This window comes from Mobula hypostoma, chromosome 5 (assembly GCF_963921235.1).
Source record: "Mobula hypostoma chromosome 5, sMobHyp1.1, whole genome shotgun sequence".
Classification (NCBI taxonomy): Eukaryota; Metazoa; Chordata; class Chondrichthyes; order Myliobatiformes; family Myliobatidae; genus Mobula; species Mobula hypostoma.
Genome location: NC_086101.1, coordinates 139496292 through 139510237, shown reverse-complemented (window position 1 = coordinate 139510237; position 13946 = coordinate 139496292). Strand labels below are relative to the sequence as shown.

The window sequence follows — 13946 nt, the reverse complement described above, 5'->3', positions numbered from 1 at the left end:
ATTGTTCCACTGTTTAAGAAAGGTTCTGAACATAAACCAGAAAATTATAGGCCAGGGGGTCTGACATCAGATGTGGGAAACTTATTGTAGGTATTATAAGGGATCAGATATATACTGTAAGTGTTTGGATAGACATGGATTGATTAAGAATGCTTTGTGCATGGCAGGTCATGTCTAACCAATGTTATAGGGTTTTCTGAGGAAGTTATCAGGAAAATGGGATGAAGGCAGTGGATGTTGTCTACATGGACTTTAGCAAGGCATTTGAGGAGGTCCCGCATGGGATGTTGGTCAATAAAGTTCAATTGCTAGACATTCAAGATTGGGTAGAAAATTAGATTAGACATTCGCTTTGGTGGGAGAAGCCAGAGAGTGGTAGCAGATGGTTGCTTCTCCGACTGGAGACCTGTGTCTAGTGGAGTGCCTCAGGGATCGGTGCTGGGTCCTTTGTTGTTTGTCATCTTTATCAATGATTTGGATGATAGCATGGTTAACTGGATCAGCAAATTTGTGTATGACACCAAGACTGAGGGTGCAGTGGACAGCGTGGTATTGCAGAGGGATCTGCATCAGCTGGAAAAATGGGATGAAAAATGGCAGATGGAATTTAATGCAGACAAGAGCAAAGTATTGCACTTTGGTAGGACCAATCAGGGTAGGTCTTACACAGTGAAATGTAGGGCACTTCGGAGTGTGGTAGAACAGAGGGATTTAGGAACATGTGATTCATTGAAAGTGGCATCACAGGTAGATAGGGTTGTAAAGAAAACTTTTGGCACATTGGTCTTCATAAATCAAAGTACTGAGTACAGGAGTTTCAGTGTTATGTTGAAGTTGTATAAGTCATTGGTGAGGCCTAGTTTGGAGTATTGTGTGTAGTTTGGGTCACCTACCTACAGGAAAGATGTAAATAAGGTTGAAAATTTACAAGGATGTTGCCGTGTCTGCAGCATCTGAGTTATTAGAAAAGATTGAATAGGTTAGGACTGTATTCTTCAGACTGAGAGGAGATTTGATAGAGGTATACAAAATTATGAGGGTTTAGATAGTGTAAATGCAAGCAGGCTTTTTCCTCTGAGGTTGGGTGAGACTATAACCAGAGGTCATGGGTTAAGAGTGAAAGGTGAAAAGTTTAAGGGGAACATAAGGGACACTCAAAGGAATGTGAGTATGTGGAATGAGTAGCCAGCACAAGGGGTGTATGTGAGCTCAGTTTCAATGTTTAAATGAAGTTTGGATACAAGGGGTGTGGAGGCCTGTGGTTCCAGTGCAGGTTGATGGGAAAAGGCAGTTTAAATGGTTTTGACATGGACTAGATGGGCTGAAGGGCCTGTTTCTGTGCTGTACTTACTTTTCTTTGACACTGTGACTCTGTGATATGGTGGTAGAGACAAATACATTAGAGGCTTTTAAGAGAAGTTTAGACAGGCACATGAATATGAGGGAGATGGACATTGTGTAGGTAGGAGGGATTCGTTTTGGGTGTTTTTGGTTTACCATTTAGATGGTTCGACACAACATCGTGGTCTGAGGGGCCTGCTCCTGTGCTGCTGCAAAGATTATGTTGCTCAGTATGTACTGGCAAGTTAACATTTCCCTTCGCCATCAATACACCTCTTCATCCTTCCCAAACACATTGTTCACTGCCAGACTATACCTCACAGGGTGTCATCTGTTCTCGATGATCAAGGTCTCCAACCCTCTGCCTGGCCTCCACTCAGCAAATAAAATGGAAAATGTTTTGGCTCTTCCGGGTCATAGAGACAATGGTGTGGCATGAGGGAGATGGGGACAATGAAGATGTTGCAAGAAGGAGCTCAAGACAAATATTCCACAAAGAAATGATAGGTAACATGTAAAGGGTGATGCAAGCACCATAGCAGGGCTGTAGAAAGAATGGGAGTGACTGTTCCCAATAAAGCATTTCAGATACTCAGACAAAAAATTGAATTGAGACCCTAACCTTTAGAGATGCTTTGAATTTTCTCTGATTGGATAACTCAATGCACCACAAAAGATTACAAATTTAATTTGTGTGAGGTCAGATACAAGTTAGACATCAGGAGGTGGATCTCTGATGCCTCTAGCTGAGCGATGGAACCGTTCAGACAAAAGGAGAGCTCTCAGAAAGATTGCCCCGGTGGGGGGCGGGGGGTGGGGTGGGGAGTCAAAGAGGAATTGTTCAGGTTTCTCTGTGCCCAGCAACTGACACCCTGGCATATAAGTGGTGCTAGTTACTAAAGATAAAATTCTCCCAGTAGCCTGAGTTAATGCTTTTCCATTCTCAGTCTGCAAATGGTTACAGAAAGCTAAAATACCTAGAAATTTGTAAAATGTCTAGAAATTCCGCTCAGAACAGTGGTGCTATGTGAGGTATACAGGAGAAGCTGTACGTTCTACTCTGCTTTTGAAATATGACTCCATTCACTTCAATTTGTAGACATAAATATTTACAGGCATGTATTATGAATAGTATTATACCTGATTTATAATGGCAGGATATGCATTGTGAATAAAGCCCTAGTAATGAGATACTTGATTCTGAAACTCACTACTAATATTAATGTGAACTTGATGTACTGCAATCTGCAAAGAAGTTTAGCCAGACTGAGCACCGGGTTTTATTAAATCCAGGTGTTATACGATATGAGAACTAGCGCATGGGAGAGGTGGGCTTGTGGAAGGGCAAGTGGGGCAGTGGCTGCTAAATAGCTTACTCCTATTCAAATGAGGTCTGTGTCTTCTGAAGACTTTTTGAAGTTACTCTGAGAAACATGACAGCTGGAATTATCCGGAGAAAGGAAGCCAGACCATGGTGCAGTGATGAGAAATGAGCTGGCATTTGGAGAGAATGAACTGGGCTGTGACAGTGTAGAGTCTTTACTAATGGGCTGGTAACTCAGAGGCTTGCATTAGTCAGATGTGAACCCACCACCCCAAATGGAGAAGTAATTGAGTAAATCTGCAATTTGAAACCAATATTGTAATCGTGATTTAATAAAATAGCAATTTTGAAATGTTCAATTAAAAACCCATCTGGTTTATTACAGTCATTTTGGGAAGATAATCCTGCCCTCGAAACCTACCTCTTTGACCAAGCCTCTTGTTACCTACTCAGCTTTCTCTCAGTCTGACTCAGAGTTAAACCTTAGCCAGATAATATTATTGTAAAGAACCTAGGGATTATAAACACAAAATAATCTGCAGATGCTGGGGTCAGAGCAACACTCACAACACGCTGGAGGAACTCAGCAGGTCGGGCAGCATCCATGGAAAAGATCGGTCAACGTTTCGGGCCGGAACCCTTCATCAGGACACACGGTTCCGGCCCGAAACGTTGACCGATCTTTTCCACGGATGCTGCCCGACCTGCTGAGTTCCTCCAGCGTGTTGTTAGTGTTACCTAGGGATTATGCTTTTGTATATGAGGAGCACTATATAAATAATGCAGGATATTGAAGGAAAGTTCCAGTGTGTTCCTGGAAATCAATCGAGATTCCTTTATAAATGTGTTCCTTTTCTTTAAGGAGGAGGAAGAGGAGGTTAAACATGGAGAGATTGTAATCTGCCTCTCCAGCCATTTCCTGATGGGTTCTTTGGCATTCACTTCTGCCCATGGAGACGGGCTGCTTCATTGTGTCTCCTTCAGAACATGATGTCCCCCTTCTCTCATCAGTACCAGAGAACAAAAAGAGATATCTAGCTCACCAGAGTTCATTGTTGTGCTGAGTGTGCCTGATTGTCACACACCATCAGACCCAAGCTAATCACAGGCTCTCCTTCCCACCTTCCAAAGTTGCCATTCAATGACTAATCATCCCTCTCACTGTCCTGAATCAGTCAGCTTTTGCGTCCTTTACATAGTGCTGACAGTTCAAAGACATGTTTTTTTCTCTGTAAAACCTTTTAGTAGGATGTAAACTCAAGGCATTCCTTTGTTTAATCATTTACTTTATTTTTCACTGTCTTTGTCTCTCTGTCTTCCCTTCTAATTCTTCTTCACGAGCTTTGTTCACACCTGCCTAAATGTGTGCCATGCTGGGGCAAAGTGGCAGCATGCATACCTGGAGTTGTGGTTTAACTCTTGGGAGATGTCGTCCACCATGTCGTTCTCGGAAGCCTCGTGGGCCATGGCTTTGCAGAGCTTGCAGGCAACAAGTGCCTTGGCCATAGCCTCCTCACCGTGCTGCCAGAAGAACAGTGCCATCTTCTGTCGCTTCATGAGAACAGCCCAGAGCATCAGCTCATGAAATGGGTAGGAGAAGTGATTGATCTCTGGGTCATCCAGATCGATGTCTACATCTTCTTCCCTCTTCTTGGTGGGCTTCCTGCCTCTCCGCATGGGGGGTTCTTCCTGTTCGTTTTTAGGAGAAGAAGTTCATCAGCAAAATTGAATTCACCTTCACAGAACCTCTCAGCCAGGTTGCCAACCCTGCAGAATCACCCTGGAGTCTCTGGGGATTAAAGAGCAGTCTTTGGAGCCCTGATTGAAAAGCAATGCCCAGCTCGAAAAATGATGGGGGCAGCAGACTGGGGAAATTGATTAAACAAAATGTAAGTTTTATCTTCATTTTCTTTCAACACTTTTCTCGATTAATTCTAAATATAAAGGTGAAAAATGAATGTCAATTCACCCAGCAAAAAAATAATCTGCTGTATGGAATTTGCATCGAGACCATGCAGAGTCTTGAATTGAAACATCAACTGTCTCAATGGTTGTCCTGCTGAGATCCTCCAGCAGTTTGGTTTTTTTGCTCCAGATTTTGGCATCTACAGTCTCTCTTGTGGCAGTTAATTCATTACAATGAAAATAGCTTTCTGTTAGGCTGGAGAGGTGGGGGTTCAAATCAATTGACATGTTATTCCACCAGATCAGAGACTGATGATGGGGATGAGTTAAAGATTAGAAGGTGATATGATGAGAACTCCGAGAATGCATGCAACAGATTTGGCAAGCCTACATAAAGGGATATCGTGTTCGCTTCTATGTCATTTAATATCAGTAAAGAATCTGTAGTACAGACCAAATATAATGGAGAATATATTCTACTGTAGTCCCTTCCTAGCAAAGCAGCTTTGCAATCAAGGTAATAGAACTAAGTTACATTCTACAAACCTAATCTAGCTTTGGAAATTAAAATGTAAATCAGCTATCCTTCCCAATGCAAAATCTATTATTAACTCACATACACATATCTAAACTTGCAAGTGTTCATATCATTTTGTAAACACACATTCTGTTTGCTGAACATCCCACAAATTTACCTTTAAAGAAAATCTACTTTTGAATCAGTTTCAGCCATGGGTAATGAAACATTAAGCCACCAGTAGATGTAACTATTCTTATCATTTATTCTAATCAATCATAATTTTAAGACTAAACTTTAAAGACAAGTAGAGATTTAACCTGACCTTTTGGGTGATAGAGATTAAACAGCAGCAGTACAGAGTGAATTAAAAGCCAACAGCAAAAGCATTTCTAAAGAGAAACGACTGACAAAACAAGAATGAATTAACAAAGGAAAAATACCACTTAAAGCTAGCCACCAGAAAATAAAATGATCAAATCAATAGTCAACACAGAAGCACAGCCTTGACTGGATGTAAATGCATATAAAGCTACAAGGAAAAGGAGAGGGAAATCTCAAAAAAAGGCTACTAAGAGGGATCAATTTTATATCCAGCCTGCCCTCTGTCACAGAAAGAGATCATAACACAATAATAATCAAGTTATGAAATTCTTTCCTTCACTGCATATTCTCTACTGTGAATTATGTTTATACAACAGTGGTTAGATAATAAACATTAGAAATTAAAACCTAAATGAATCTTAGAATTTTATATCCAAATGGAATTGTTTGCTTTAAAATGCATGAAGCATGGGCCTGCAGACATACCTGAACTTGAAAAATGAATTAAGCATTGATTATACATTGAAAGCTGGCCTGTAACTGTCTCAGGTAATATAATCTGAAAAGGTCAGATCTGGGTCTTAACATTTAACACAATAATTTATCAAATAGAGAGTAAAAAATGGCCTAGTCTCTAAATATCTAATGCTTATTATGTGGAAATAAATTTGTCAAATTAATACTTCAATTGCATTAACTTAGAATAATTGTTGGCTTGATTAAGAGTGCCATGTACAGTATTGCACAATTATTCCTGTAAAATGAAAGAAAAATGCTGGAAATGCTCAGCACGTCAGGCAGCATCTGAGAAGAGAGAATAGTTAAGGTTGGAAAGTCTTCAGTGATGCTAACCGGTCATTGACCTGAAACATTGTATGAAGTCGTTGGACTTGGCCCTACGGCCTGGACACACCATCTATACTTCCCACCAGCACTCACTTGGGCTGCATCTGCAGTTCAAGAACGAGCAGAGCCCTTCTTGCACCTCAGAGACTCCAAGAAGGCTAGCCTGAGGCCCTGACACATTTGACAGGAAATAATACTTAAGTGGAAGAAGGCAGGAGCCTCACTTCCTGCCAAAACCGGAAGTGGTTTTGGACAATTTCTAAATGCAGATACAGTTTTTGGATAGACATATGAATATGCAAGGAATAGAGAGATATGGATCATACACAGACAAGAGTTTAAATTTAATTTGGTATTGTGTTTGGCACAGACATTGTCTGTCAAAGGCCTTGTTCCTGAGCTGCACTGTTTTATGTCCTAAATATTTAGAAATATTTGAAGACTGCTGTGAATAATTAAAAATGGGCCAGATAGAAGACCGCAAAATTAATTTAAAAATTAAAGCAATAAAGAATAATTTAAAATTTTTAAGACAAATTAAGTAATAAGCTAGTGTAACCTTGCAGTTTTCTCCTGATCTTCAGGTTGGGAATGAATTGGGAGGTGAATCCAGGTAGAAGATTTCTCAGTAATGGTGATTCCTTGCACCTCTTGGCTCTGCTTCTGTATCTAATGGGAATCCAGTGATAGAGCAGAGAGGTATGAGGGCATTTATCACCGTATCTTGAATTTGTACCAGGTCCACCTGAATACAGAATCTACCTAGGAGCACTTGCAGACCAGCAGCTTGCTTTATATGTTCTGACCACAGCCCACACAGAAATCTTTGTTCCTCTCTTCACAGAAGCTGCCCGTGCAGCAGAGTCCTTCGCAGATTTCCAGCATCCACAATATTTTGCATTTACGCATCTGGTCAGGACAGCCAATTTGACAATGGAGTGTTACAGTGGTTCTAGGTTCACTGTTGAATATCAAAACCCCTGTTGTATAAACCAGTCTGAGCTCCTTGAATAAAGGAATAGAAATTGATGGTGTTAATGTACCTCCATTCCCAGCAGCTTCAGAGCCTTGGGCTGCAAGAAATCAATAAGAAAGATGAAGGTTTAAGATAAGCACTGAGAATTTGTCTTTTTGTAGAATGCCTAAGAATTATACCTTAAAGTATTCACAACCTAATAATGATGGCAAACTGGCACTTAAATTGTCTTGATAAAAATGAGATATAGTTAAGGCTGCATTTTGTGATACCTGAGAAGGAGGCCATCTAGCTCATCACACTTATGGCAGCTGTTTGAAGAGTCTTCTAATTAGTCCCATATATCCCTTCTCCTTGTTCAATTTTTTAAAGTATTTGTCCCTTTAGAAGGTTAGTCTTGGACATACTTCCATCTACTACTCTAGATCATAAAAAATCATTTGTTTCAATAACGAAGATGATTCACCATCTTGCCTCTGATTCTTACTGTGTAATTTTACACTTTATTGTGTGACTTGTTTCTTTGTTTTTTCTTGACTACTATAAGGTTGTATCAAAATCAGATTTAAATGTAAACAAAGCCTTCAACAAATGCATCAAAGGCTTCTTTGCCAAGAATAGCTTCTAACCTTCGAGGTCCTTGGCTAGAGCAATTCAAATTCATAACTAAATCATAGTAATCCACTAAAAATTAGGATGAAGTATGTCTCATTGCAAGACTCCAGTGCTAATGACCTTTGCTTGGGGTACCAACTTACATTGGAGAATACTACTATGGAAATTGTTTACAGTTTCATTGGGTAAAAGTAGTCCCTAGTGGCATGTGCTAAACATATGATTGGTTGTGTGCTGTAGTCTGTAAATCACTGAAATGAACTTTTAGAAGCAGAGTACAAGGTATAATTGCTTCAATATAGTGTAACTAAGGTTGAGTATCGTGTTCCAAATATTTGTGACTCAAATGTGTGGAAATAGTTTCAAGATAAGGTGGTGATCTCTTAAAACTGATATATGAGAACATTTTGACTTGCAAAGGGTTGTGAATCCCTAGCCCCAAAGAGTTGTGAAGGCAAAATCATTAGAAATATTTAAAGTACAGAGAGCTTTGGCACAGAGCAAGATTTGAGGCCTGGGGTACATCAGCCATGATACGAAATGACGGGGCAGGACTGAGGGACCAGTTTATTTATTTTCTCAGATAGTCCTATTTTCCTGTACTTTCGTGTTCCATTTTGAAGTGTTGTAATTACACAAATGCTTTGACTCTTATCAGTGCATTTAGATATTAACAAAAACAGTGGAATAGAAATGAAAAGCCTAAGGTTATGGTTAACACTGAAAGAACTTTGGTTAGACTACACTTGGAGCTGTATGAATAGTTCAGATCCCCATGCTATGTAAAGGACCTGGAGGAAGGAGATGGAGCAAAAAAGATGATGACAGGGGATACAGTTGTTTGAAGGGACAATGTCTGAATCTTTTTTTCCCAGGGCAGAAATGGGTAATATGAGGGGATATATGTTTAAGCTACAAACTTTGTATTTGGAGGAAGTATATGGGATATGTCAGGGGTAGGTATTTTACACAGAGAGTGGCAGTGGTGCAGGATACGCTGCTACAGGTAGTGGTTGAGGCATAAACATTTGGGAGATTTAAGAGACTTTTAGACAGCCACATAGATGATAAGAAAATGGAGGGCTCTGTGGGGTGGATGGGTTAGATTGATCTTAGAGTAGGTTGAAAGCTTGGCCAAAGGGCCTGTACTGTGCTGTAATGTTCTATGTTCTAAGTTCTTTTCTTCAGAAGAGACCTGTCAGGGGTCTCTCAAATTACAAAGCAGTCTGAGAGAGCAGACACAGAGTTGCTGGTTGTGGGTAAGACAAAACGTGGAACTTGGTCTCATAGAGATTGATTGAGGTGATTGCTAAAGAGGAGCTGGATGGATGGATGGTAAGAGGAACAGAAGGAATTGCGAGTAGAGTGCGATGGGGCTCACGTAGAGCAGCAAGGAGTTTGGCTGATTGGGCAGTTTCTGTGTGCTAGCTTCCATGTAATATATACATAAGCCCTACAAAGAGGTGACCCAAAGTGCACGGAAGTTTTTGATGAAGCCTTTGTCCTATGTACAGAATTTAAAATTTAATAGATTAATATACACTAACACTTCAGTTAGCACAAAGGAATGACAGAATCTATTGAATCAGCTCCAAAAGGGTGAATGCATACAGTGCCCCGTCGGCCACGTGTCAGTGAGTCAATGTACATTTCACTGGCTGAGCAACTTTAAACAATACAACCACATTCAGCAAGCTGCCTTTGTGCATCTGGCAAGCTGGGAAATTCGTAAGGTGCTATATTTTGATGACCTTAGTTCTTGCTTTCTTGTATCTTTTAGCAAAACTATTTTCTCTCAGGAACTATAGAATGAATCCATATTCTGCAGGGTAGCACTAAGCTGTTAATATCAGGAAACCCCTTGCAAATCACATCATGGAATTGGTAAATATATATTTTCACTCACTGCAATTCCTTCACTTTATATAAAATGATTTCAGTGCCGAAATCAGGAGCCTAGTTAGCCACCAGTAGCTGCTGACATTTATACAAAACACATGCAAAAGCAGGAAGTGCTTAGAATACTCAGCATGTCAGGAGGAAGAAACAGAGTTAATATTTGATTGATGAAAGAACATTGATTTGAAAATCAACCCAATTTCTCTCTCCACAGACGCTGCCTGATCTGCTGAGTTTTTCTAGCATTTTCTGTTTTCTATTTTGGATTTCCACAATATTAGTCTTTACTGATCTGGGAACGGAAAAGTTAAGGATGGAACCACATCAAACTTTCTGGCGATTACCTGCTCTCTGTGTGCCGTAATGCTCCTACCTATTCACAGTCTTGTGCAAGTTTTAGATTCTTGGTTGCAGAGAAAGTGATAAAGCAATTCAGAGCTAATGGAAAGGAATGGAAAAGAGCTTGTGATTGGCTTGTAGAAATTTCTGCACAGGATGTGGACATGCAATGGTTACAAACAAACACAGCTTGCAGACGACGGACTCGCAGGGCATGGCACCCGTATCATCATCTTGGGCATGGTGCTAACATAAAATATAAGAGATATTAAGGTCTGTAACCTAATCTTTGGACAACTGTTCATCAAAATAAAAACTTCTGATAACTTATTGAATGTTGTGGTCATTATTGATAAAGGGATTAAGTTTCCCTTGGCTATGTTACAGCCTTGTTACACCTGCCTCTCACCTGATCGAGCACTACATCCTTCATCAAAGGCTACTGCATTCTTCATGTCAGTTCACGGGAAGGTAATGGGTTGGGAGGAGGGAGTTAGGGTAAAGGGGAGAGGGTGGAGAAGTAGGGAAAGAGAAATGGCAGGGAATGGAAGAGAGAAAGAAGCTGGGAAGAGAAATGGGGAGAGAAGAAAAGGCAAGGTGCAAAAAGAAAGGAAGTGTTGCATAATGAAGGAGATAGGGTGGGGGGAGAGAGAGAGAGGGAAAGAGGGAGAGAGAGGGAAAGAGGGAGACAGAGAGGGAAAGAGGGAGAGAGAGGGAGAGAAGGAAGCAGAGAGGGAAGGAGAGAGATGAAGCTAGGTGGAAGAGGTGAGTAAGCAAGATTGAAAGACAGGAAAGGGGAAGAAGGGGGAAGCATGAGGTGGGGGAGGTGAGGGAGAGAGAGGAGGGTGAGAGGAAGGGCTGAGGAAGAAGGAAGAAAGGAAGTGTGTTCCTGTTCAATACATAGCCTGTCAGAAGAGTGAGGTGAATATTGAGATGGGGAGGGTTGCTGACTGGGCACCTAATCGGGTTATAAACCAATAACATATTAAAGAGAAAGCGAGTTAACAGATTAGATTGGTAGATAAATGTTGCCTACTTGGCTCTGATTTGGAAGAATTAGTCTCTGAGTCACATTTACTCTGCAGAGCCACCCTGTGAGTGATTACTGGTACTCCATGCTTGCTTTGTTGAATGAGGGCCAGCAATTTCTTCCCAGAGTTGGCTTGGAATTACAGAAACAGGTCACAGGGTGTTGCAAAATAACAGTCAAAGCCCCTTCCACGTGTGTAACTGTTACTGCTGTTGGGGCTTCCCACTTATAAAACTTTTGCATTAAATGAGCATTAAATGTCACAGTAATGGCACTGTGAAAGAATTGGTTGCTCAGAACTTGTTGCTAACTCCCGAGGTATACTTTGTGTTTTATGAGAATTCCAGATCACATCATCCTGCTATGATTTGCAGTCCCATTCACTTTAAACAATAATGTACTTTTTCATTCTTCCTTCTAAATTTGATAACTTCACAAGGGTCCCATGAGCAACATCTTGCCAACTCACATGACATATTTAATCTTTTATGTGGCACCTTTTCAAACCTCTTCTTCAAATCCAAATAAACTCCATCTACTAATTATCCTTTAACCTCTCTGCCAGAGTGGGGAATAGAAGGGAAAAGGGGAGGAAAAATAAAATGTACCAGAAAGAGAAATCTATGTTCACGCCATCAGGTTGGAGGCTACCTAGATGGAATATGAGATGTTGCTCCTCCATCCTAAGAGCAGCCTCATCATGGCAAAAGAGGAGGCAATGGACCAACATGTCGGAACAGCAATTGGGATAGGAATTAAAATGGCTGCATATTGGGTAATTCAGCTTTTTGCAGATGGAGCGGCGGTGCTTGACAAAGCAGTCCCACAATTTACATCGTGCCTCACTGATGTAGAGAAGTCCATATCGGGAGCATCGGCTACAATAGACGACCCCACCAGATTCGTAGGTGAAGTGTTGCCTCATCTAAAAGGACTATTTAGGCCCCTGAATGAAGGTAAGGGAGAAGATAAATGGACATTTCTGTCACTTGCATGGAAACCTAGTTAACTCCTTCTTCCCTTCCCTCCATGATCCACTCTCCTCTCCTATCAGATTCCTTCTTCTCCAGCCCTTTATCTTCAACTGTTTATAAATATCCATCGATGTTACCTGACCTGCTGAGTTCCTCCAGCATCTTGTGTGTGCTTCTCCATTATTATCTGGAAACTAATGGAATTATGATCACTAGATCCAAAGTGTTCCCCTACACACACTCTGTCACCTGCTCTTGTCTTATTTTCTAGTAGGATATCCAGTTTTGAACTCTCTCTAGTTGTTACCTCAGAAACAGGAAGGAGACAATCAGAAATGGGAGATAAAATTGGGATGAGGGATAAAACTGGTGGAAAGTATAACAATCAGTAGCAGGGGAGGACAACATAAGACGGACAATTAGAAGAAGGAGGAATAATTAGAAGGAGTGGGGAGAAATGGAGATATTTAAGCAGGATGACATCCATCAGAAGGGATTGGGATAACTGAAAGAAGCACAGACAATTGAAAGAGATGGGGACAATCAGGATGTGTGGAGGACAGTCTTTGGGAGTAACAGCAGCAATGGTAAAGGACATTGTGGTTGGAAGCTCCATATCTTGTTTTAAATGGAGTCAATATTTTATTGTTGAGCATATATATAGTCTGAAATTGGTTTTAGTTGTAATATTTATGAGCAATAATTATTTAATATGATTAACCTTTTGCTTGAATCAATTGTTTTGAGCTCCATATTCTGTACTTTCCAAATACTGCTTTTGTTACCTTCTCAAGATAATGGAGATTTAGGGGTTCTATGCACTGATATCACTGCTAATTGGGTAGTGTAGAAAAAGAATTAAGATGAGAAATAGGTAGTTGGCCAGGAGACAAAGGGTTGTAAACAACCCTGTTCAGGCCCTACTTGGCGTAAATCATTCAGTTCTATGTGCTCAGCAGGATGGGTATATCTCTGGAGGAAGTGCAGAATGCAGCTATCAGAATGAAAATGGTGTTAAAAGGGTTAAATCAAGAGGAGACTACCTGGACCGATTTGTATGTCCCAGAGTTCTGGATTGAGGGCTGATCTAATTTAAGTTTTAATAGGACCGATTGAAGACAGTGCTTCCTAAAGCAAGTGAAAGCCCAAAGCAAGCGGAGTGGCTAGCACAACGCTTTACGTACCAGTGACCCAGGTTCAATTCCCACCACGATCTGTAAGGAATTTGCACCTCCTCCCTGTGACTGTGTGTGTTTCCCCCGACATTCCAAAGATGTACCAGTTGGTAGGTTAATTGGTCATTGTAAATTGTCCCATGGTTAGGCTAGGCTTAAGTTGGGGGATTTGCTTGGTGGCGTGGCTTGAAGGGCCAGGAAGGCCTATTCCATACAATATCTCTGTAATAAATAAAACTAAGCTAAACATCTGGACTAGCTGTTAAGGGCTGATGTGGGGAGCGATTCTGCAGATAGAGGGAAGTGAAAAATCCAGACCCTTTGCTATACAACAAATCTCAAAGCTGGATCTGAGCATTTGGCCATGGGTGTCAAGTGTGACAGAACTTAAGCAGGTTAATTGAGTTGATGCCCAGATCAGGCAGGCAAGATCTCATTGAATGGCAGGAAGATTTGTAGAGCGGGGTGGGGGGGGGGTTTGAATTAACACCCCCATTCCAAGTCCTGATCACCCCCATGAGAGAATGTCAGCAGCGGTGAAAAATGGCCAGGATCCGCCAAACATAATTTATGCCTAATCAAAAGATCCAAATATACTGGACACTATCCAGGAAAAAACACTCTTCTTGACACTCTATCCACTTATCTACATATTCAGCCCTTGTGCACTGTGCCTGTAGT

General features: G+C 40.9%; 1 protein-coding gene across 8 annotated transcripts in view; it reads right to left on the bottom strand.

Annotated features, from left to right (window-relative positions):
- The window catches only part of trpm3 (transient receptor potential cation channel, subfamily M, member 3), a 539467-nt gene that overhangs the window by 50748 nt on the left and 474773 nt on the right, over nt 1–13946 (bottom strand). For 4 of the 8 annotated variants that reach the window (XM_063049027.1, XM_063049029.1, XM_063049031.1 and 1 more), the window contains 2 exons: nt 7301–7330; nt 4065–4354 (listed from right to left, as the gene is read on the bottom strand). In XM_063049027.1, the coding sequence (XP_062905097.1) occupies nt 4065–4354; nt 7301–7330 (320 nt within the window). The remainder of the gene's footprint in view (nt 1–4064; nt 4355–7300; nt 7331–13946) is intronic. The other 4 variants (XM_063049028.1, XM_063049030.1, XM_063049032.1 and 1 more) reach the window with 1 other exon arrangement.